Consider the following 24,032-nt stretch of genomic DNA (forward strand, 5'->3'; position numbering starts at 1 on the left):
TTAAACTAGTCTTCCCTTCTTTCAAGGTCCGTGCGATTGCCTGCCAGTTGGTCTCTGCTCTGTACTATTTACATTCCCATCGCATTCTTCACCGTGACATGAAACCCCAAAACATCCTGCTAGAAAAAAGCGGTGTGGTGAAGCTCTGCGACTTTGGGTATGTTGATAGTTGCAAAGAAAAAAGTTTCAATCGTTTCTAAAAGAATAAATGACATGATGCAATCTTGCTGTAGGTTTGCCAGAGCGATGAGCGTCTCCACCTTAGTGCTTACTTCTATCAAGGGAACGCCCCTGTACATGTCCCCTGAGCTGGTGGAGGAGAAACCATATGACCACACTGCTGATCTGTGGTCTTTGGGATGCATCCTTTATGAACTCCACACGGGGGCGCCTCCGTTCTACACCAACTCCATCTTCAAGCTAGTGCAGCTCATTGTGAAAGACCAAGTGAAATGGCAAGACACCATGAGCAGCACTTGCACGGTACAGTAAAGCTACACTTTACTCACCTTGTGTTACATTTAGGTTGAAGCCAACATCTTCAATATGTTGCTAGCTTGAAAATTTTAAGCCTGTAAAAGATTATGTTGCAATTATAAGTCCCTTGAAGGGTTTATTGGAGACAAACCTTACACAAATTGTTTCCTAATGCAAAGTCTTCTATATTATTACTATCCAATGATTTCTTTGCAGAGCTTCCTGAAAGGCTTGTTGACCAAAGACCCCCAGAAACGGTTGTCATGGCCAGACCTCTTGTACCATCCCTTTGTTGCTGATGGTGTTCTAGGTGATTCTTAAAACTCCTGATTTTAGTAGAAAGCTTTCAAATGTTAATGACACATTCTCATGTCTGACATTCATGATTTTATTCCCATGTGATGTGTTTGCAGTTTTGCCAGCCACAAATGTGTCCAGGCCCTTGACGGTCACACCCAGCCCTGACATGCTGGCGTTGAAACTCCAACAAGTGGCAGAGAAGACTGTACCAGCTTCTGCAGAAAGCAGATTGTTGCGAAAGGTCAGGGAACAAACAGAAAACTGTAGTAAGAGGAAACCACCAGGAAAGGACAGTGCCAAAGTAAGTAATCAGTAATTATGATTATTTTATTATTTGTAAACGTTTGTATGGTGAGATCAGCGGAGGGCCCTAAACCTGTTTTGTGTGCACTGACAGAAAAATAAGGATGAAAGGGAAAATGGTGCGATGGCAGCAGCAATGTCCCCTAGAGTGTGCAACCCCATGCCCTCTTGTGGCGATGTTTCTGTTACCTCGGGTCAGCTGGATATGATGGCTGCTAATCAAAGCCTCGGACCGAAGATTCAAGCTAGCTCAACATCAAAGCACAGGTGTTAATGAAGGTTCAAAGTAACGATGAGTTATGCTATCATAAACAAATGTGTTTATAGTTCCTTTCTCTACAGGGGTCAGATAAGCATAGACTACGAACGGGAATTTCCCTGTATAGATATCGGGCCGCGACTTGTGCGGAGATGCAGGGAGGAAAGCCACACCTCACAGCGATTGCAGGTCAGAGACAGCTGCCTTTTCCACTCATTAGAAATTATTTACATATTATCTGTCAGTAGAGGATCTGCTTTGATAACACGCACAAAAAAAACTTGCTTTCTTAAATTAATATATTAATATATACCTGACACTGAGTCATTTCTTGTTCTTTCAGAATGTAAACAACAAAGAATACTGGGAGAATCTGGCCCAACTGTCCGATCCAAGCAGACAAACGAGAGAGATATTAGATTACAGCATAATTATATCTCAAATTAAATCAAAGATCCAGGAATTTAAAGCTCAGGTAATGTTTCAGCATTTCATTCGGCGTGAATTTTTTCTTCTTCAAAAGAGTTTTGCATCTACTCCTTTTTTTTCTTTGTTTGGGCAGCTAAAAGGGGGCGTGGTAAAAGAAGTTCAGCAGATTCAGCAACCAATGAGGGTTCTACATAATCTGCTAGTGATGGCCGAGGTTGAGAAGTTGAACGACGTCGGCCGTGAACTTGGGCTACCCCGTGTCCTCTTTGGCCTGATCCAGGATACTGTAGAAAGCTCAGATTTCATTAAGGTTGCTACCCTGGATTGAAACAGTGTTTCACAATGAACTGATCCTGCAACAATGTTTCTCACTTCTACTTTGGTACTTTGTCAGCATCAGCAGAGTATCCCCGTCCTTCAAGAAATGATCACAGTGGTCCTGGTCTACTGGGAGAAGAACTGTGCCTGGGTGGAACAGGAACAAAGGTTTGATGAGTCTTTTTTTCCCTCGCTGAAACTGACTTTGTTCATTTGTGAAATACTCAGTGCATACACACGAGATTCCAACTACAGCAGCTCACCATCTGCTTCTCACGCTTTAGCCTGGAAGAGTTCACAGAGTCCTTCAAAACAATTCTTAGTCAACCAAATCTCAGTCGTCTGGTCGTGAGTACCCACTGACATATTTCAACAGCATCAACCATGTTCAGCATGGTTTACATATAATATCCTGTGTCTGTACCTTTTTGATATGCATTCAGCTGGTCTGTTGTGTGAAACGCTCAATTATCTGTCTTTTAGCCTCTGGCTGCTTGTGTTTTGTCTCTCTTCACACAACACAATGTTGATGTCAAAGTTGATGTGGAGCATCTAGCATCCTTGCTGAAAACTCTGGTCTTGAACCCATGTGAGGTACTGAGCTCATGTAAACCTGGCAGTAATATGAAAGCTTGAAGGGACCTGAAAATGTATGATCCATTTATTTTTCTACATTATCAGCCCCACATTTCTCCACCCTCCGGTTGGGGACTCTGTGATGGCCTGCTGTCTTTGTTCCTAGATGCACTTAATGAGGTCAGACTGCAGATGAAGTTTGGTTAAACATGTATTAGTACAGATATTAGCAACTTATCTGTACTAAATGTCTGTGCTTTCTTGTTTAAACAGCATGAGAATGGCCCTTTGCCCTCGGGTTTAAATGAAGTTTTCTTTCTGAATCTGTGGAAAAAGATCGGTGCTTCCCTAAGAAGTGCAACATCAGACTCTGACTTCTGTTCAGCAAATGGTAATTGTACTCATCCTGTGAAACCCATGATGTCTGAAAACACTTTTAATGAAAAAGCAAACCTTGCTTCTTTGTGTGTGTCTGTTACAGGACTGTATTTCTTTCTCTCTGCTTTACTGTTTGCCTTCTGCAAGGATGCATATTCATGCATTCCTGTGTTTTGTGATGTTGGATCAGAATGTGTGTACGCTCTTGGCCGCCTGCTGGGCACCGAGTGGTTAGTGTTGAGATGTCTTAATTAAACGAAATAATTTGTATTACAAGCCAGCTACAATGCCTGGAGCTAACAATAGCATCTTTTATACCCTACAGTCTTCATTTGTTTGCCAAGGGCAATCCTGGGAGGCCCAGGGTGGATCTGAGTCACAACACTTTATCCACACTGAGCTGCCACTTGTTATGTTTTCCATTCGCCCTGGACCTGCCTCCACGCACCATGTCCACAGTTCTCCAGTTGTACGACAGCTGTGGTATTGTTACAAGCCTCCTGCAGGTTAGGGCCTTATTTTGCTCCAATAAAGACCTCGCCGACAAACATAATTCTCTGATGCAACACAGGATAACTCTTGCACTAGTTTTGTGTCTGGCATGCAGTACTGTACACCTGGATGTGTCTGTACTTTTTTAAGAGCACTGTGTTGTTGTTTGTTGTTGCCTGTTTGATGTATGACGAGTTGTCTGTGTGATTTTATTTTTTATTATTATTTTTTTTGTGCTTTGGCAGGTAATTCAAACCCTTCCTCTTCATCTACTGGAGCTGCCTCTCTCCCTTCTGAGCCGCTTGCTCCTGTGTGATCCCCCCCGCTCAATTGACCACCTCACAAAAGCAGCTTCTTGCTTTTTCTTGCCATCCTGGGACGATCAGCTCCCTGCCTCCAGCCGTCAGAGTCCTCCAACCAGAACTGCCTGCTCTCTGCTCCCCGAACTCCTGCAGCTGGAAATTCTGTGGGAAGCTGCTGTGGAGCTCCTCACTCTATTGTCTGGGATAGCCCGTTGTCCCTCCTGCCCACTGCAACTTTATGTAGAAACCTCAGTGCTGCAGCATGCACTGGCTCACTCGTATGAGCAGATCAGGGCTGCCATGTGTAGATTTTTAGGAAATTTGGATCCATTCAGGCCTCTCACACAACACACCCTAAAACCTGACATTTTCAAAGCCATGATAAACTGCCTTAATGATTCCTGCATGCCTGTCCGGCAGGTTGCTTGCCGGTCAGTTGGAAACTGGTTGGGCTATATTGCAGCTGGGCTGCATATGGACAGACCCAGTGAAAAGGGGATACATAGAGGGAGATGGTGCATAGAAAAGCAACAAAATAAACAGACGTACTCAGATATTGAGGCAGCAAGTGATTTGGAAACATTAAGAGAGCAGAGAATGGAGGAGGAAGAAAGAAGGTGGACACATGAAGCCAGGAGGACAGTGGCCATGCTGGTAACTCTAATCTATGATCCTGATGCCCTCACACGTCGTCACTGCTGCGCCGCCCTGGGAAACCTGCTAAATGTTGATGGAGCCATATCCTTGTTGCTGGAGGAAAATGTGCCCAGCTTACTTCTAAGAACTGCATGCACAGATTACCACAGTGCAGTGAGAGAAGCTGCCATAGGATCTTTATACCTGTACAGCCAGCAGGATGCCATGCGTCAGGTAACGAGCAAGTCACAGCATCGCACATGCTCACATTACAATAAAACAATCTCTGTTTGGAGAATTTGGTGCTTTTGAAATAGTTCATTTTTACTTTTTAATTAGAAAAGCAGAAAACAGTTCACACCTCCTGGTATTGAATTTAAAGCTGTGCTCTTACGCCCAGAGCTTGTTCTGTCCTTTAGATAAATTTTGTTCACTGTTTAATCTTTCACAAGTCAGTAACACACTTTGAAACACACATTTATTGATTTATTTAGATTATTGCTCTTCTTTTGCATTCATTCAAAGGTCCTGATGTCTCTTGATGCCAGTAAGAAGCTTGTTCAGGCTTCACAACATGCTCCTCCACAGTGTGACTATCAGCGGCTCATTGGACAGCTGACTGCACCAGAAAAGTCAGCAGCTTAAAAACCTGCTCCCTGTTTAACTTTACAGCAACATATTTGTCTGAAGCCATGTGTTAGTGAACGACCGAGTCCCCGTTTATGAATCAAAATAAAACTGTTTTACTGTTTAACGTCTCGGTTTGTGACAGCAAGCTGTTCTAATTTCACGAGAAAAAGGAAACGATGTAACTTCGTAAAAATCACGGTAGGTTTTCTTTTTCATCGATAAAATTGTCATAACAATAATTCAGTCTGTATAAAAGTGGCGAATGAGGAGTTTCATTCATTTCTGAGTTATGAGTATTTCTGCTGGCAAAGCAGCGTGCTGTCGATTTTTGGAAAGCTTTTGTTTAGGTGTAGCGAACATTATTGATGGATTTTAAAAATGTTCCATATGCAGATCAACATGTGAATTTAGAGGCATTCGCATTTCAAAGCCCTTCGAGGTCTTCTAGAAGTCTGTGAATTTGGGCTAAATAAAGTAGAAAACAACGAAGCCGAATTTCCGAGGACTGGACGTCGAAAGCGTTTTTATGTGGTTTTATGTTAAATGTTGTATCGACTAAACTAGAAGAGATCGATACCCATGAAAGTTTTCAGTCCTCTCTGTATAACCGTCTGTCAGCTGTCTGCTCAGCGGGGCAGGGTGAGAAAAGAAGCGCTTGTCAGTGTCTGTCGGGCCCTGACCGGGCTTTACTTTGATTTCCCTTAAAAAATAAAATAAAATAAAATGAAAACCCCGCGGATTTATTAAATCCAAAAACCAAGCACTTATTTTCACGCTCAGGCCGCAGATTGTACTTCGGATAACGCAGACAAAAAATAAAAATAAATCCCAGTAAAAGCACCAAAAAGAAAAAGCACAGCGGGCCAAGTTGATGATACACTTTATTTTTTTTTAAAAGCAAAAAGATTGACATCAGACGAAGTTAATTTGTATCTATGATAAAATTGCGTTAAAAACACAACGCGCTAAATGTGCTGTTAGTACACACTTTTGGTTTAACCATCGGGATTGATAGTGCACCGCAGGGGGCTAAAAAAAAAAAAAGAAGCACCAATTAAACCCCATAAATAATTACGATAGTTTCGCTGTTATATTCAAGATTGTCTTAAAATAAATATGCATAGAAAAACAACTATCCTTGGTATAAGCATGGAGCAAATGACAGTAACAATGATTATTTGCTTATATGAAAAAAAGAATTGAGACCTCTTACACCAAAGCTAAAGCTGCAAAAGCTTTAAGAAACAACAAAATTAGGATTTTTTTCCCCAATAATTTTATAGAAAGAAAAGGTTAACACACTCCACTCCCTGAACATACAAAAGTTGTTACAAATTAGTGCAGATCAGCCAGAGGCCTATAAAACTTATTGCTTTAACAAGCAGTTTAGAGAGAGAATTATTTCTGAAACCCTAAATTTTCTATTCCAGAGAGTACATTTATGCAAAGGCATGCAGAGGAAGGCTGTTAGAATGATACTAGTTACAATATTTGTACACATTTGGAAATAAAGAAAAAAACAACAGTTTTATATGAGGAAACCCTGCAAGCTTCAAGTCTGTAATCTCCTCCCATGATTATCTACTGATGTTTGTAGAACTGGCGGATTAACATGTATCCTGAGCTGCAAAACAGATTGTACATTTTGCAAAATGCGAAGGAAGAATATCTTACTGCCACCACATGATAAAATGTTACACATTTAAAAATAATATGAAAAAAAACAGTTTTGGTCACAGAATGCATAATGCCGACATTATTTGAAGCCATTGCTAAAAGAAAGATAGCAAAGGTTATATTTGTTACATTTAAAGGGATGAAAATTAAACAAATGTAAATACAGAAGACAAAGTAATGTTTCCAACAAAGCTGGCTAAAATACTCTAAACATACAAATAAAATAATTCTGTTATTGACTGAAATAAACTGGAAGCAAATCAAATGTTTTACAGAAAAACAAACAACAAAATACACAATAAAGTTTCACGACTCTTTTGTACGTTAGCCGCTCTTTCTGCAATTGTAAAAGTCAAAGGATATTCAAGGTCAGTTCTAATAATTTTAGTATTAATGCCAATTAGTTTTTGCTGTTGCATAAACGCAGTTGATTTGAAATATTTGTCCACACTGAAATATCAACACCCAATAACGTGATCCAGCGACTGAGCATGAAAATAATTAAAAAAGAAAGAAAAAAAACCCCTCAAACAAACATGAGTTTCTATTGCTGACATCAATTTTAACGTAAGGCTATTACAAATATAAAACCTGCATAATGAGTTACATTACTTCTGAAATTACCTTATTTCAATAGTAGATTCACGAAGTGCGAGAGCTATCGAAAATGATTGTCATCTTAAAGCATTGCTATGCCACAGTGCCGGCTCAAGTGATTCGAGTACGAAAGCGATGGAAGAATTGGATAGTGTTGATTTAAAATGTAAAAAAGATTTCATATTAGCAAAGCATGCTTTTAACCCCTCGCTACAGAAAAAAAAAGAAAAAAAATTAACATTTGATTCAGGACAAACTTAAAGACAGAAAGAGCTGCTGATTCTCCCTGTTACGCTCTCTCTAAGTGTACTCGCAGAAGCTTGGTGTTACGCTGTTGTGTCCTGCTTAAGCCTTTGGCTACGGGCCTTGTAAACTTCAATCAGCAGGTCTTTAACGTACTGGATTTCACGTTCTACGGACTCTGCTTTGTCCCGGAGCTCCCGGTTCCTCCCTTCAAGGCAGTGCAGTTGTTCCTCCAAAGAATCGAGCTCCGCCCTTTTTCGCTGGCGATACCTGCATCGACCAAAAACGAAGACTCTGTGAAAATGTAAACTCGTGAAACTTTGATAACATTGACATTTCATCGAGAAGAATCTCACCTGTGAGCGGCAGTTTTGTTCTGATCTCTTTTCTTTTGTTTGCGCTCCCCGCCTTCACCTGGAATGATGTCCACTTCGTATTTCATTGCACAGTGGTCTTCCTTCAGCCGACATGCTTGTCTGTGCCCCGAAGATTCCAGGTTCAAACTATCCCTAGCCATTAAAAGACACTCTGGGCCCTGATCCTCAAGGAAATTACAGTGTAGATCATGCTGAGCTATCTGTAGACTCTCTGTTTTCACCTGCTCGTTGATGTTGCCCAAGAAGCTATGGTAGGCCTCAGACTGTGATGTTGTTGGAAGATAACAACCTTCGCTGCTCTCGGCTTTCCAAGAAACGGTGGCTTTTGTCACCTCCACACTAGTTTTGATACTGTTCAGCACATCACTGTTACCAGCACCTCCACTGACTTCCCTCATGCTATACATCAACAGATCCTCTTTCTTATGGGGGACCTCCAGTGATCCACCAAAGCCAAATCCACCACCAACAATCTTCCCACCACCTATCACATCTTGAGTGAAACAGCAATTTTTCTCTTTTGGTATAACAGCACATCGTCTGAGCTCAACCGCACTACCCAAGCAGTAGCTTTTCCCTACCAACTGGTCGTCCTCTACACAGCCATAATTACCTGTAAGGGTCACAGCTGAGTTACCTGAGTTACTTCCTTTGGAACTCAACAAACTGCTGTCATAGCCTTCGCTGAACCTCGAACCATCAGGAACTCTTTTCCTACCACACCCACTGGGTCGACTGCAGCTATATGGGGCGTGTCTTGGAATTTTGGAGCGCCCAATGGGCCCGCCACAGATGCTGAGCAAGTCCAGTTCTCCGGTTGCCAAGGTAACAAGAAGTGGGCTGGATTCCGATTGGTTGGATGTAGCGTATGATGCGTATGGCAGCTGAGTGAATGGCGGAGGACCCGCAGGCAGTGGACCCCTGTCGCATTTTCCCAGCCTCGGCCCTTTCTCGGGCAGTGGCTCAGACAGGAAGTAGTCCTCTAGTTGGGCGAGTTCCTCTTGCAGCAGAGAGGTCATGACCTCCAAGTCAGAGGGCACCTGGATATCATTCTGAAGGGGTGAAGGGGGAAGGGAGGCATTAGTAGAGGAGGGAGGGGAAGGAGGGTTTGGGAGGTACGAGGAGAAATCCACTTCTTCCGTCATCCAGTCAGTGTTACCATCACCTATTGAGGAGGGGGGAAAAATTGCATCGGTTACAAGATGTTTGTCGGAAGGAAATAATGCTGCTAAAAAAAATAAAATAAAAAAATAACGTTCATGCAAAAAAAAAAAAAAAATCCATCAGTGCACGAAGCAGTTTCCCAAAATAACAATCAGATTTATAATAATAATAATAAAGGCAAATCAGATTGGGGGGTTTTGCCGATAAAGTTGCAGCGTTTTAATATGACAGACGTAGCTAGTTTATTACTTACTGCTCAAGAAGGACGAATGTGCTGCAGTGCCGAGCCCACCTGAAATGAGGAAAAATATAAAAAAGCGTACACGCTGCAACTCACCAATTAAGTGCTGACTCTCCTCTGACACCTCCCCCCTGCACCCCTGTGATTGGCTGTGGTTAGCCTGTGGGTGAGAGAGAGCGAGGGGGTCTGCCGGGCAGACACGAAGAGTCTTCCAAACAGGCGCTGATGTTGCCATCATTTTGTCTGTTGGTGCTTTGATTCAGTCCAAGTCCAAGCATATGCTGAGAGCAAGCAGGGTCTGAGAGATGGGCCACAGTGAGCAGGTCTGGGTGAGCATAATGAAACCTAGAGGGTAAGCAGAAAGAAAAAAAGGGGGATCAGATATATCTGAGAAAGATACGGCGTACTCAGTCGACTAATGGGGATCATCAGATGGGATTCTGTCTGTGCTGCCCTCTGCAAGTTTCTCTGCATGGTTTTAATGAGAGGCAACAAAGAAAAAATCACTTTCTGGTCCTCACTTAATTCATTTTCACACAAATACACTTTTTCATCTTTTAAACAAAAAGGCTTTACAGTAAATACCAAATACTGAAAAGCAGAAAAGTACATTATTCCCAAAACCAAGCCTCAGATGTGACACAGTGGGTGATAGAAAAGTGGGAGCAGTGTCCTGTGGGCTTTAATCTGGCTCAAAGCAAAATTAACCTGACGTCCTCAAAACACGTGGGACCCAGTGACGCTGTCAAGGGCCCAACTGTTGACAAGAAGCACCACAAGAGCTACCTCTACTCTGTAGGTGAGCTGCCCTGCTGGTCAAAGAGGATGAATGCTGATGAGCTGCTTCCAATCGCATGTTCCTTTTAAAATTAATTACCAATTCTTTTTTTTAATCACTTAAACAGATTGGACTCGATTACAGCAATGAGAGCTAAATTAAACATTGAAAGATTAAACGCTGGAAGTGACAGACGTGATGTATCTCCAGTTAGTGCACAGACTGAAGGCAATACATTTAGAGTAGAGGAAAAATCAATAAAAATCAAACTAAAACTGACCACAAAGCAACCACAATCAGTCAAACTCCATGAGTGATCGTAGTTTAAAAATTAAAAATAAAAAAGAAGAAAAAAGATGTTTGAATTTGTCAAAAAGGTTCATTTAAAGCGACGAAACCAAACAAGATGTAGCCACTTTACACCAAAATGATAACAACAACAACAGCAACAACAAAACAGCTCTATGTACAGCCAGTAGAGAGACTTTCACTTACTCCATTCTTGCAGAAAAAATTGTAGAGCACTTGGGGGTGCGTTGCTAAAGCAAAGCACGACGACTTTTCGGGTCCAACAACTTAACAAAAGATTAAAGAGCCATATTTCAGCTCGGAATATCCTAGACAAGGCAAACAGAGAGAGGTGCTGCTTTGTTGTGGTCGACCTGTAAACTGAGGAGCCGCTTAATTGTGACAAAGCATCACTTCATTCACACCTAGCAACCGACTGCGTCACCGGGGTAAACCAGGCTCCTCCGCGCGTGCAGATCCCTCCGCCCCCTCCCTCCGCGGCTCACCCAAGGACGTCCCACACTCTCGCTGCCCACACTTTTATAAAAGTATTGAGCTACTTTTTTGTTGTTGTTTCTGTAAAAGTAACACAGCTGCTCATTCAGGTGAGTAATGCTATTATTTATAGTAATAAATATATAGATAATAAATATACTAATAAAAAAGAAAATACTAAATTCAAACTGTGCAATTCAAGATACAAGTAACAACTGGTTTAAAAAGGGAATCTGAAAAGTAGCCTTTTAGCTAGACATTGTGCTAGTTTTTAAGCTCTAAAGGGTATAACCTCGTCTTTGAATTAAATAACGAAGTGAGAGGATTTGGTTTACGCGAACGCGATCTGTCGAGAAAACTACAGCTCAGACACTGTACTTTACAATAAGGCGTGCCGCTGTTTTGTTTAAAGCGCTATATGGCTCATAACACACTTTGTTGTTTAGAAGAAGTCTGTTGCATCTCCGTTGCATCAGTGGTCCACGAACAGTACCATTGGCTGCACGGGCTCAGACTGTCGTTCTGTGATTGGCTCAAAACGGCTACTTCTGAAATATGATTGGTCGGTGGTAGGCAAGGCAAAGCACCACCGTGTTGTCATCTTTCTCTCTCCCTCTGTCTGCAGTGCAGACTGTGCACATGTTTCATGTCAACAAACCGGGCGTGGAGGTCGGTGCTGCAGTTTTTGAAAGCAGAGAATATCGTTGACACTTTGTGATACAGTTTAAACAAACTCAGACACTGATACAGCATTCAGCTTGTAATTACTTAATCTGGCCGATTATGTCGCGATAACTAATGAACATGCAGCATATATCATTTATTACATAATTTAAATTAGAAAGTACTTAGAATTACATAATTGCTAGTCACCGTTGTGGATGTAATGTCTCTGTTTTATTCGTTTATTTTAATTTAGCTTGCAACTACTCTATTGTGATTATGTCTCATTTCACTTTTATTTTGTTGACTTGTTCATTTGTCTACCCAAAGCTTCCCAGGTGCAAAATTACACTAAGTCAGTGAATAATGGAAGATAAATTATTCATCCCTTGTGGTTGGCTGTCAGCCTAATACACTTTGCGAATCCTTATTTTTGTGACTAATTTGGTGAGACACAGCTGGTGGAACTAAATGAAGTTACTGGTAATGACTGTCAATTACATTTATGTTAGGAATAAAGCTTTGTTTTCCTCCTTTCAGCAAATCCCGAAGCTGAGCAAGTGTGCTGTTCTCCTGTTGCTATAGTAATAGCGGACACTGCCCCCTATTTTAGACTTGTTGTCTGGTTGCTGTTGCCATGGGATTTGCATCTCTCTCTTTTTCCCTTTCTCTCTCTCTCTCTCTCTCTCTCCCCCTACTGTTTTCCTTTTACCTCACATTTGTTTTGGCACTCCTAACAACCCAGCCATTCTCCATCCTATTTGCTGAGTTGCATTTCTGTTACTCTATCATTTTACCAAAACCAACAGGTTTATTTCCAGCTTTGCTGAATTAATAAATTGATTTGGCACTATGATTTAGCCTCTAATAGATTTGTCCACAGAGAAGCATGTCTGTGCATTGAGTGAACATCTGAAAGTCGAATCGATCGCACAGAATCACATTATCCAGGATGGCTCCAGGGGAAGTTGTTTTCACACCAAGTGAAACATGTTCTTTGAAAAAGACCAGATGAAATTGAATTTGAGTGAAATGTCCCAAGTCTAATATACGCTGTCCGTCTGTGTCGATCTGATGCCTTTAAAAGGATGGCCCTGTTACAGCGGCGCTATTCAGCAAAACGCCCACCATGTGGTTGTTACCATAGGAGTGGAGCTCTGAGAGATTTGTAGAAAGGCAGCCTGATGCAATCGAGATAAATGTGGTCGTAATGGAGACCAGATTGAGATACTAGTAGCTGGTGAAGTTGGCAGGTCTCCCGGGAAAATCGCTGACTGCTCTCTCTGTCTGTATTAATTGGTCCACTGAGGGATTCCTGTTTGCGCATCATGAGAGAAATCTAAGGTGCTCCTTATGACAGCATGGCTGGATTTCCCTGCAGTCTCCACTATTAAGTACAGTTTCCTCTGTCATTATTTAGGAAGACATGTAAAATGTGTTATTTGCGCAGCAAAACACCTTCATGTCTCCCCCTCCTTCCTCTGGAAAATCTTAACAACCTCAGTATCCATTTGCAAAAACTGGAATAGATAAACTTTCCGACTTGTTAAAACAACACAGGAAAACGAGCCAAAGTAAACAACTCTGGATCAAACTAGACTTCAGATACTCTTGAAATATTTATTGTCGGTTTTTCTATAGCGGGAGTTGGAAGTCCATCACTCGATACCCAAATTCATTGTCTGAATATTGTGGATGAGCAGAGAAGTCAGAAAAGTCAATGCTGCATGCCAAGTGCATGTATGGCACGTTAGTAAGGGTTACACCATCATTTCATCATCATCTCTCTCAGAATTTATTGTCCTCAACTTTTGCCCCTCTTTGAACATACGAAGAAAACATGGAATTCAGTTACGACTTGTGAATGGAAGCCTCTCAGAGGGGATTTGTGGACGTTTCTGTGTGTGTTCAGCCTGCTGATCACTTGAATTAGTTTTTCGGTTTGCCGTGAAAACATGTAATCAAGTCTCAGGAAAGTGACAAGCATAGTATAATTTTTCATTCACGGATGTTTAAAGCAACTTCATTTGCATTCAGCTGTGACAGATAGGAACCAGTCAGTCATAGGGTTCTGTTTATTTGCTATTCCTCAAGGACTTCGTGGTATATTAGAGGTGTTTGATGTAAAGAACTCACTACAGCATCTGCTTTGTCTTCCTGTGGGATCTCACAGCTTTTAGTAGATCACTCATACCTAACTCCAACTTCTGAAAGCATGTTGAATGAAGCCGTGCGTGGCATACAGTGTAAGGTCTGTAAAAGAAAACAGTGCTACAATAACAGCAGGACAACAAAGAAAGTAAACGAATTGTTGCATATCACAGCTTTTTATTCATACTTATTGTCCGTGCATCACTTGTGTTCTCCAGAATTTCAGCTCTTTAAGCAAATGGGTCCCAAGTGGTTCCTCTGTGTCATTTACAGCACTCAGGCTGTGTGATGCTGCGCTGCAGAAACATTTAAAACCCCTGAGGCTCAGCGTCTGTCACCTATGAGTTTTACACAGCCGATAACCATCCAGGCCATATGCTTCGTGCTCATGAAAAAACTTAAACTGTTCACTCATCAGAGCTTAAGTTAACTCGTGCTGAACTTTGAATTCTAATTGTTAGTTTGGTAAGGCATGTTAACACTAGTTTACAATGTTATCTTCCATTGTTTGACTGTTTGTCATGGGGTCTCTGCTTTCTGCAAAGTCACTTTATTTAACAGTATATTTGCAAGCAAACAGTCCTTTACTTTGATGTGGAGCATAAGACAAAGTGTTAAGTGTTAAGCAACATAAAGACAAAAGAAATGCATCCACTCACTGACCACTTTATTAGATGCACTTTACTAGTTGGAACCCCCATTTTTTAAAATTCTTTGTTTCGATTCAACAAGGTGCTGCAAACATATTGACATGACAGCATCACACAGTTTAGCAGTTTTAAGGCTGCACAACCACGATGTTATTCTTCACGTCCCAAAGACGCTCTACTGAACTGAGATCTGGTGGCTGTGAAGGCCATTTGCATACAGTGAACTCATTTTCATGTCCAAGAAACCAGTTTGAGGTTATTTGACATTTTTCATGATATTTTTTCCCCATTCAAAGCATCCATCAGAAGATGCGTATGCTGTGGTCCCAAAAGAATGGCTATGGTCAGCAGCAATACTCTAGTAAGCTGTCGAGTTTAACTCATGCTTACTTGGTACTAAGTTGTCCAAAGTGTGCTTTTACCTCATTACAACACTACAGGCAGCCTAAACTGTTGAAACAGGACATAATGGATCCATGCTAACACATTGTCTACACCAAATTATGACCCTACCCTCTAAATGTGGCAGCAGAAATTACGACTCCTCAGAACAGGCAACACATTTCCAATCTGCTGTTGTCTGATTTTGTCAAAATCCAAATTGTAGCTTCAGTTTTCTGACTGACATCTTTTGCGGTCCCATTTGCTTCAAGGTTTGGCACGTTCATTCAGAGATATTCCTCTGCATATCTCAGTTGTAATAAGTGGTTATTTGAGTGATTCTTGTCTTTCTATTAGCTTGAAGCAGTCAGATTGTGCTCCTCTGCCTTCTTGCTTCAACCAGCCATTTTTACCCAGAGAACTGAGGCTCACTGCATGTTTTCTCTTTTTCAGATGATTCTCTGTAAACCCTAGAGATGGTTAGAGAGATGTTGGAAAATTCCAGTAAATCAGCAGTTTCTGAAATGCTGATACCAGCCCATCAGGCATCAATAATCATACCATGGTCAAAGTCACCTAAATCACATTTTTTCCTCATTGTGATAGTCAGCTGGAACTTCAGCAGGTCGTCTCGGTCATCTCGACATGCCTAAATGCATTGATTTGCATGTAATTGGCTGGTTAAATATGTGGGTTAACATTTAGTTGAGCAAATGAACCTTTAAAGAAAAACAAGTGACCAGCGAGTTTAATTCTGCATCTAAAAATCGGAGCAGCAGCATATTTAATTTATGTCATGTTCCAGGTATGTGCTGATATTTTCCTGTTGATGAAGAGTGATGTAATAGCTTGACTTTCTAAAAAGAATTTTTTTCATACCTGCAATAGCACTAAAGAGCCTGTTTTAAGGTAGTGAAAATACTACTAGAGGTGCAGAACATTTCAAATTAAATTGAATTATTCTTGAAACACCGCTACATTGTATCCAACTTAAACCTGTCAGCTGACCTTAATACGGGAAGTCATGTCACGCAAAGTTTAACTTATTCAGTTTTTCTTACTCACTGCTTAATGGTCATTTTCATCAGTAATATTTCTAAACATTGTTAAAAGTGGTTATGATGCTGATATTTTTTGGCATAATTTAACCGTAACTGTTACAACATGACCAGTTTTTATGGTTTCTTCATTCTGTTTCTACAGTTTCTTCAGTTTTTTCTATTTTTTTCTGCTTTTCTTCATACGATTCTTTCACATCATTATATATCACTTCCTTCTCTTTTTTTTTTTTCACCTTATGCATGTCTTTATTCCTTTATTGTACTTTGTCACATTTGGCTTGTAACTCCTGATTTTTCCTCAGCATTTCATGAAGTGCACGCTTTTTATGTGTTTCCATCATCACTTCTCTTTATGCATGTCACCATTTCTCAGAACCTAAACTGTATATCGGTCCATATTTTCTCCAGGTGTTCCTTCTCCTCCTCTGTTTCAGTGTTTTTGTCTTTTGCTTTGTTATAAAATACTCACAGTTCTGTATTTTTCCTCTCGGAGTCTTGGAGAATACTCTGCATTTCTCTCTGTGTTTCTTCCTGTTGTTCCCTCTCTTTCTTTTTTCTGCATTTCAGTGTTACTTTGTAGTGCTTCATCAAACATTACTTGCAACCCTTCTTCTTTTTTTCCCCATGTCTTGGAGCTTACACTGCAGTATTCAGTGTATTTCCTCCTGTTGTTCCTTCTCTTTGTGCATTTCTGTATTCTTTGCAGTGCATTTTTTCAAGCTCCCTCTCTCACCCGCTCCCTTTTTACTGTCTGAGTGTGTCGATTCACTTTTCCCGTTGAGCTTGGCTGGCACACCTGTTTTCAATCAGGAGTTACCTGTGCATAAAAGAACCAGCTCTTCATCAACTCATCACCAGCTTGTTACAGCATGCAGTACAATAGCTAGTCTAGCTCTAGGAAGTCTTGTTGACTATTTTCTCCATCTGCTTTGGATCCCCTCTGGTATTCTCGTCTGCATTCCCTTGTTCAGGGGAACAAACAGTCTCTGTGAAAAGAAAACCTGTCTGCAAGAAAACTCACTTGTGGACACTCGCCTACCTGCCCACTCAAACCTCTTATGTAATAAAACTAGTGAGGCTGGTACCTCTCTCAATGCTTGCTTATGGGTCCAAAAACCTTACCAGTTATGACAGTTATGATAAACGGAACCAAAATCTGTGTCCGTTATGGTGGGAGACGTGTAATGTCTGTTAAATAGGGAAATTCTGATTGAAAGTTGTGGCCACTGTTTTAAAGGAGGGAATGTGGATGGGACTAGATGACCTTCAGCAAATATTTCCTTTAGGGCCTCTGTGGTGTCTCCGAAGTGCAGACACATGACTCATCAGACTAGGCAAGTTTTTTATTTTTATTTTTTTTTTAACTTCTGTTGTCCAATTTTGATGAGCCTGTGTGAACTAAAGCTTCACTTTCCAGTTCTTAGCTGACAGAAGTGGCACATAGCGTGGTCTTGTGCTGCTAAAACCCATCTGCCTAATTAGTGGTTATTTAAGATACCGTTGCCTAGGGCTGTTCGATATAACGATATATATCGGATGACGACATAAAGACGTCTATCGTTTCATTTTACGCTATCGTTTGTTTCGTGGTGTCGCAAAATAAACTGTTTACGGCAATATTTTTTCATCGTTTTGATAGTCACTGTAGTGGCTATATTAATTTCTTAAAGTTTTCTCTTTCTCTTATATTTTATATAACCACACTACAGACGGACAAGCGCCTGTTTTTATGCGTTGTCGTTAGCAACAAGACGGTAACACCATAGCGTGTCCGCTTGTTTATGTTCCACACAAACCTTTCACAATAAAGCTCAAGATCCTGTTGAGACTTTTCAAAATAACTTGAATCACGTGAAAGAGCAGATTATTTACGGATGAGAAGTAAAAAAAAGAGCCGCCAGGTGCTAAAAAATAAACCTTAGACTTAAACGTTAGAACAGGCTTTTCCCCGCAGCACGCCGTGTAATAAATACTCACTCAATACTCAAAATGTATCGTTTCATGCATCTGTTAAAACACTCGACTCCAGCTACATGACGCGCACCTGGAAACACTTCACGCAAGTCGAGCTGCCCGAGATTCACAGAATTTACAGAAAATGTTACATTTGTGTGATTTATATCGTTATCGGGACGATGGAATTCTTATATCGGGATATGAGATTTTGGTCATATCGCACAGCCCTACCGTTGCCTTCCTTTCAGATTGAAGCAACCTGGCTATTTTCCTCTGACATCACCTTTCTTCCTCATTCTGATGCTCACTTTAAACTTAAAGCTCTCATGACCATGTCTAAAAGTTTTAATGGATTTAGATGTTGCCATGTGATTGGTTCATCAGATATGTGGGTTAGCAAGCAATTGAAAAGGGTTACCTATGGGTGAATATACAGTTCCTTTTATATCTCAGATTATCAAAAAATCAATGCACATGTAAAGTGTGATTTTATTTAGTTATCAGAACACAAAGAATTATTACCCCACAGTGGGGGTGCCGTTGTGATGTGTCTCTGTTTTTGTTGTCCTCATTAGGTCAACATTGGCGCGTTTCCCCTCTGGATATTTTTTACACATTGTGCTGTGCGTACTGTGAAATCTGGAGAGAGAGAAAAAAACAACAACAATGTAATCGAATGCTTTGTATCTATTGTGTAGCCTGTTTTTGAATTAATAACTGTCGGTTTACATCCCCTTCAAAGAAAGCGAAGATGATTTGTTCAAAGCAGTAAACACTGTGAGTGCAACTTTCGCCAGTGTATCAGATGCATTTAGTGAAGGATGCTTTCATGTGTGATGTGTGATGTCTGAGCCTGCGTGTGTGCAGAGGGGGGAGTGTGTTAGGGGTTGGGCAGGAGATTTTTCGCTTTAATCTCCTAAATTAATCCGAACTCACATGTGGATATGAAAACTTATAAATTACAAATGCCTGCACTGAAGTGTTGTGAAGGATGTGAGAGCGGAGATCTTTGACAGGAGATGCTAAAAAACCTTCCCCCTGAGCTGACAGATGTTTTCATTTCGTTAGATATTTTCGGTTGTCTTGAGACGAGGCTAATATCTCCTATTAATATTGACAAAATCGTGTAAGACCTTTGCTAATTCACAGCGTCGACGCTCTCATTTGTGTGATAAAGGCCTTGGGAAAAAGACCAGTGTGAGCGGGAGAGTGTGGGGAAATCACCCCCTGTTTCATTAATATTTCACCAACAATAAGGCTGGGTGTCACTCTTGCTCGTCACCACGGTAATGAGCGAGCGCTGCCCTCTTAAAGATCTGTTTATTATTCAGCTGGGCACAGCAAAGACTCAGAAGTACTGAATGGCACGATGTGTGAAAATCTCTCCCAAGGTCAGCCAAATGCAAATGGTGTGAATGATATTAGTGAAGCGGCAGAAGTTATTAGTAGGAATCATTGGCTGCATTAAACTGAGGGTGCTCATTTCAGTCGACATCGCTGCACACAACATGTTTTTCACTTTAGACCAAGAAATTAAGAATTAACATTTCAAGTGCTGAATCGAATCAGTACCTGTCAGCAGCAAGGTGTGCTTCCCTGATTACCTGCACATTTGCTGAATACCCCCCTGGTCCCTGGAGTCAATTAATCATACCGCCCTGTCACAGGTTAATAGTAATCTGCACTTGCACCTTTAGAAAATTTGAACACGAGAAGATCCGCTGTGTAGATGTGAGGAATTTTTACTCTTAAGCGCCCACTTTGTGGGAACTTCATGAACATGGTTTTACAGTACGTGATTTGAAATTTCTTAATATTGAATCATGCATGTAAAGTCACATGTAATTTCCCTTCATGTTTTTTTTTCCTTTTTTCATTTCCATGTCTCCCACCTAGTGCAAAGTGAGCGATATAATTAATTACGCTGCCCCAAAAATACAAACACAAAAAATACGGCTTCAGTGTTTCTTTTGTACTTGATCAGAGTTAACGAGCCAATTTAACTCATTAAACCACCTGATTGTTCTCATGTAAATAGACCCGTTGTAACGTTTTAAAAATGAACACCTTTGTGAATGTAAGCAACAAATTGGGGCGTGCGGGTTTTATTTATAGAAAGCTGGTAATTAACTTGTGTGGGAGACACGCTAATTAAGGAAGAAGTGCTAACTGAATGCATCCAGTTTAGGCAATTTGTCAGCAGCGTAGTGCTTTATGAGGCAAAAAGCAACAAAAGATACATCATATAGTTTTGTTTATTACACGTAGTTTTACAATCCTGTTATATAATTTATGATTCTTATTAAAATCATATTATTAGAATTTAACTTGACATAGTACAGACATATTAAAGCTGTGTTATTAGCCTAAATGAGAAGCTCCTGGAACAATACATAAAGTGGTATTAACACTTGTGTAACAAAAAAAGAACAAATCTTGCACAGCATTACAAGTATTTGGCACCAAATAATATGCGTCTCAATAATATATTTCAGAGTAGCTGCTTGTAAGTTGTTTTTACTGTATAGTTGTTGTTTTGTAATACTGAGAGGCTATTTTGTAATATGAGAAAAGTTAACAAAGGGAAAAAGTACAAATGTATCAAAAAGGTTAGAGTGATAAAACTGCATGCATAGATCGGCTTCAAAGGTGTAAACAGGTTGAGCTTATATAAAGTAAGAATAAAGTATCGTATTGTAAATATTAACAGTACATTTGGTACTCGAATGTGATTGATGTTGCTGAGAAGTCCCTCGTGAATCTACTGGCAGGCTACTCAAAGTGTTTTTTTTTCTTCTACTCACACAGCTAGGTGAAAGATAAATACAACTCTCATAATCACTGAAATGCACCCTTGTCATGAGTGAGCCCTCATCTGCTCAAAGGCATCTGGCCCAAGGTTATTCATCCCTTTAAAAGTCCATCCGTTACACGCTGTCAAGCTGTTTTATTCCAGTCCCGGCTGCGGCAGGGAGCAGCTCAGGTTGGCTCGCAGGTGTCTGGGTGCTCGCTTGGTTTCCGACATCAACCAGATCGCTCACCCAGTGGTCCCTCAGCTCATGAACTGCGTATAGCCCTCTGCACCCGTTACTATGACATCCATCCAGATCCTCATGGCCTCAGGGGACGGGGCCACCATATAGTAAAGCCGGTCATGAGTTTTCACGCAGAAGGTCAAAGATGGAGTGGGGCTCTGTGAAATCAAAGAGGAGGGGGATTTTATCGAGCAAAAACTGAAAGCTGCACCTGTTGCTTTTTCCAGACGTTTTTCAGAACAACAAAAAATATAAAAATGAGTTAAAACAGTTAAAACAAACTCTGGCTGTAGTCTGTTTCAAACAAAAAGTAAACTAAAAGAAAAATGACTTGAGCATGGTGAACCTTTTGTGGGAGAAGTTGAAATAATGACAGAATGACAAAAATATTCCAGTCTTATCTGAACCTTTAGATCCCCTGAAATTTTTAAAAGGCAGATATTTGTTAAATCTGCCTTTTGAAAAGTAAGTTACACAGAAATGTTGCTTTATACTAAAGTTGCAGTCTCTTTTTTAAAGGCAGTATTGCTTGTTAAAATAATGTAACATAATGTAAAGTAATGTATCTAATTTAAAATCTGTACTTAAAAATGATGGCTGCGATTTTAAAAAACACGCCGTATAAAGCGTTGTTCTGGAGTTTAACGCATCACACACAAATCCACCTTTCATGAATTTATACTTGATTATCATGCATGCAAAATATTATAGAGTAATCAATGAAATTCTGAATTGTAAGTAATGGACAAAGGAGTGTTTACCTTAGTGGCGCTGCGTAGGTGATCGTAATAAACCTCTTCAATCGCCTGAAAGTAAATGAGCCCTTTCAGCTTGGTCTCATGCTTGTCTGAGAGAGAGAAAAGGAAAATAAATATATTAAAAGACATTACATTACATCTTGTACTGATGCAAGACCTCTGCCAGCCCAAGCGCCTTACGGCAGAATCAGCCAAGGATACATCGGTGATAATATGAATGGACCGATTGCGTTTATTCTCACCTGAAGACGAGGGCAGACATTCAGTGACAAAATACATTTCACATTTTAATATGTGGTCTATTTTTCATGTTTTAGCCATTCAATCCTAATATAGGAAAGACTAAATATAAATAAAATAAATAACTGGGGTGAGTGTGAGTCCCAGCAGAAACGCGGATGGCTGAAGGATCAAGGAGCATAAAAGCTAAATGATATAGCAACTCATTCAAGCTAAGACTGAACTGTAAAAAAAAAAAAAACTACACTAGTGTGACTTTAAGACTGTCTTCACTCTAAAACGCAGAAATTAATCTGTTGGTAATTTATATTTAAGTTTAACATAGTTTCAGAATGGAGCCCGAAACTGAGAGTTTGTAGCTGTTGCTGATTTTATAAAATTACATAAAACCATAATACACCATAAATACAAAGGTATGGGAAATTCACAGTGTAGATGTACATGTTGATTCCTTGAGTCCTTGGGTTTTATGTGCATGTTTCTCCTTTTTGTTATTATGACGTTTTTGGTACATTTTTCCATCTCACTTGACTTAATAGAACTTAATTCAAAGGCTCAAAGCAATTTATTAGTAAAAGCCAGATATTTTTTAAAGTGTGGGGTTTGTTTGTTGCATTGGATCACCTTACACAGAAATGCCCTTTTCTCTTATCTTAGTCCTATAACTTAAATCTAGATGGAGAAATCAGGCAAAAATGAGGAAAAAGGTGTTTAATGTTTTTTTCCCAGCAACACATAATCCATGAATAGGTATGAGCAGCGCCGTATCAGAGTAAAAGTTAATTAAAAGTGGGAGTCTATTTCAAGCTATGCCTGAAGTCTTTACCATCCTATTAATTTGACTTGTTTTCTTCAGTTGTACTTTCTGGATTGTCTCTGTTTTCCTTTTTTTTTCCCCTCCTGGCGAGGTTAAGAATTTTTATAAATCTTAAAAGGAAAGTCTCTTTTGAATACTACATTTGATCCTTCTGTTCAACATTTCCCTTGAAGCAGGTCAGACCTTCTGTCCAGTCCTTTGGATTTGTGTTCTGTACCCACAGGATGGCTTTAAGCGTTTTAAAATCACTAAGTGAAACCTGCATATGAAGCTCATCAGATACAGTTGATGGTTTTTTCTAGTTTGGGGCTAAACTATTCGCCGTTGAGTGTGAAGGAGTTCTTCAAATAAAATCTGCTAAAAGAGTTTCTGGATTCCAGTCTTGTTCTAATAAACAGTGGTCTATTTCATTCAGTCTCTTTCATGCAAACTGGAGTGCCCAACTGAGAACCAAACATCCACCAACAATTAAAAGCGGTCTTTTGAAATGCGTCCGGCACTTCTTCTTGCTTTTCCTTTTCCATAAAGTCAAATCTGCTTAGTAATGAGATAAATGTTTTTGAAATGTGAGTTTCGTTTTATTAGTCACGAACAAGCCAGGAGCTAGCCTCCTCCCCAAGAAAAACACATCCAGAGAAAGTATTGCATCTTATTTCATCACCGTCATCACCATCATCTTCGTCAGGAGTGAGGGGGTGAAAAGGCTAGGCAAGTGAGTGGGGAGAGCGAGAGGAGCAAAGAGAACGGGGTAATGAAAACACACTCGGGTTCTATTTTGAACTTGACTGTAAAATAATGGCTCAAAAACGCTTGTGAATTATTCAGAAAACGAACTGTTCTCAATTCGAATTCAGAGGGCAGTGTGATAGACGCCAATTACAAACTGGCTTCAGTTTCAACGCACAGGAACGAGGCGAAGAACTCCACTTAGGAGCGGCTTTAATTAGCAGTCGCTTGCAGGTGAATCAACACAGAAGTGTTTGGGACACTTTTACACTCATGTGTGCTTCTCAGAGGAGCCTCTGCACTGCTGTGGGGTGAATTGGATAAATCAGGTCAGGGTCTGGTGTACAGTAAGGAACCTTTCTACCAAATAAGGAACAGAGGGGTAGTTTGATCACTTAATGCTGAAAGTTTTTTCCGTGAATGAGGCTAGAGGCTAACTTGACACAATGTGATCCTTCTGCAGAGACATAGAGTCATCCTGTTAGTCCTTCATGCTGTGAAGTTTTGTTGGTGATGAAAGCACTGAGTAGTGTTTAACGGAGCTCAGCAGGAGCAAGAAGAAAGGGTGGATGAAAGTTTTTCACTTTAGTTGCTCTTGAAGTGCCATGTGAAGATACTGAAGTGGACTTTGAAA

The 24,032-nt window shown here is 40.4% G+C and overlaps 3 protein-coding genes and 1 long non-coding RNA gene across 12 annotated transcripts in view; 2 read left to right on the top strand and 2 right to left on the bottom strand.

Moving 5' to 3' along the window:
* Positions 1–9,082, top strand: part of stk36 (serine/threonine kinase 36 (fused homolog, Drosophila)) — a 14,759-nt gene extending 5,677 nt beyond the window's left edge. For 3 of the 4 annotated variants that reach the window (XM_086308477.1, XM_086308476.1, XM_086308478.1), the window contains exons 4-20: positions 27–157; positions 234–483; positions 694–787; positions 891–1,078; positions 1,175–1,347; positions 1,423–1,528; positions 1,683–1,814; positions 1,902–2,078; positions 2,163–2,254; positions 2,371–2,434; positions 2,570–2,680; positions 2,768–2,842; positions 2,936–3,053; positions 3,144–3,270; positions 3,366–3,546; positions 3,778–4,704; positions 4,996–9,082. In XM_086308477.1, the coding sequence (XP_086164603.1) occupies positions 27–157; positions 234–483; positions 694–787; positions 891–1,078; positions 1,175–1,347; positions 1,423–1,528; positions 1,683–1,814; positions 1,902–2,078; positions 2,163–2,254; positions 2,371–2,434; positions 2,570–2,680; positions 2,768–2,842; positions 2,936–3,053; positions 3,144–3,270; positions 3,366–3,546; positions 3,778–4,704; positions 4,996–5,115 (3,066 nt within the window). In that variant the 3' untranslated portion in view covers positions 5,116–9,082. Of the gene's footprint in view, positions 1–26; positions 158–233; positions 484–693; positions 788–890; positions 1,079–1,174; positions 1,348–1,422; positions 1,529–1,682; positions 1,815–1,901; positions 2,079–2,162; positions 2,255–2,370; positions 2,435–2,569; positions 2,681–2,767; positions 2,843–2,935; positions 3,271–3,365; positions 3,547–3,777; positions 4,705–4,995 lie in introns of all 4 variants that reach the window. The other variant, XM_086308475.1, reaches the window with a different exon arrangement.
* On the bottom strand, positions 5,964–11,412 carry atf5a (activating transcription factor 5a). Its single transcript, XM_086308480.1, has 4 exons — positions 10,673–11,412; positions 9,496–9,744; positions 7,974–9,159; positions 5,964–7,887 (listed from the first exon to the last, which is right to left on the bottom strand). The coding sequence occupies exons 2-4, from the start codon at positions 9,635–9,637 to the stop codon at positions 7,701–7,703; spliced, it is 1,515 nt and encodes a 504-aa protein (XP_086164606.1). The 5' UTR covers positions 9,638–9,744; positions 10,673–11,412; the 3' UTR covers positions 5,964–7,700.
* LOC147320465 (uncharacterized) overlaps positions 9,105–24,032 on the top strand; it is a 32,626-nt gene continuing 17,698 nt past the window's right edge. Inside the window, exon 1 of the long non-coding RNA XR_015131266.1 lies at positions 9,105–11,070. This is a non-coding gene — a long non-coding RNA (uncharacterized LOC147320465). The remainder of the gene's footprint in view (positions 11,071–24,032) is intronic.
* The window catches only part of phldb1a (pleckstrin homology-like domain, family B, member 1a), a 29,374-nt gene continuing 25,401 nt past the window's right edge, over positions 20,060–24,032 (bottom strand). For all 6 annotated transcript variants that reach the window (XM_086308474.1, XM_086308473.1, XM_086308471.1 and 3 more), the window contains 2 exons: positions 21,619–21,704; positions 20,060–21,015 (listed from right to left, as the gene is read on the bottom strand). In XM_086308474.1, the coding sequence (XP_086164600.1) occupies positions 20,875–21,015; positions 21,619–21,704 (227 nt within the window). In that variant the 3' untranslated portion in view covers positions 20,060–20,874. The remainder of the gene's footprint in view (positions 21,016–21,618; positions 21,705–24,032) is intronic.

This window comes from Aulonocara sp. 'chitande type north' Nkhata Bay, linkage group LG10 (assembly GCF_057382095.1).
Source record: "Aulonocara sp. 'chitande type north' Nkhata Bay isolate Kocher_YH1m ecotype deep benthic linkage group LG10, A_spYH_male_GT1.1, whole genome shotgun sequence".
Lineage (NCBI taxonomy): Eukaryota > Metazoa > Chordata > Actinopteri > Cichliformes > Cichlidae > Aulonocara > Aulonocara sp. 'chitande type north' Nkhata Bay.

What these genes read in the sequence shown, in the direction of transcription:
- atf5a (XM_086308480.1), bottom strand. Translation starts at nt 9,637, where the DNA reads ATGATGGCAACATCAGCGCCTGTTTGGAAGACTCTTCGTGTCTGCCCG. An exon ending in GGAGAGTCAGCACTTAATTG is followed by an intron (nt 9,160 to 9,495) that starts GTGAGTTGCAGC and finishes CCTCCTCAATAG; the next exon opens with GTGATGGTAACACTGACTGG. An exon ending in AACAAAACTGCCGCTCACAG is followed by an intron (nt 7,888 to 7,973) that starts GTGAGATTCTTC and finishes TGGTCGATGCAG; the next exon opens with GTATCGCCAGCGAAAAAGGG.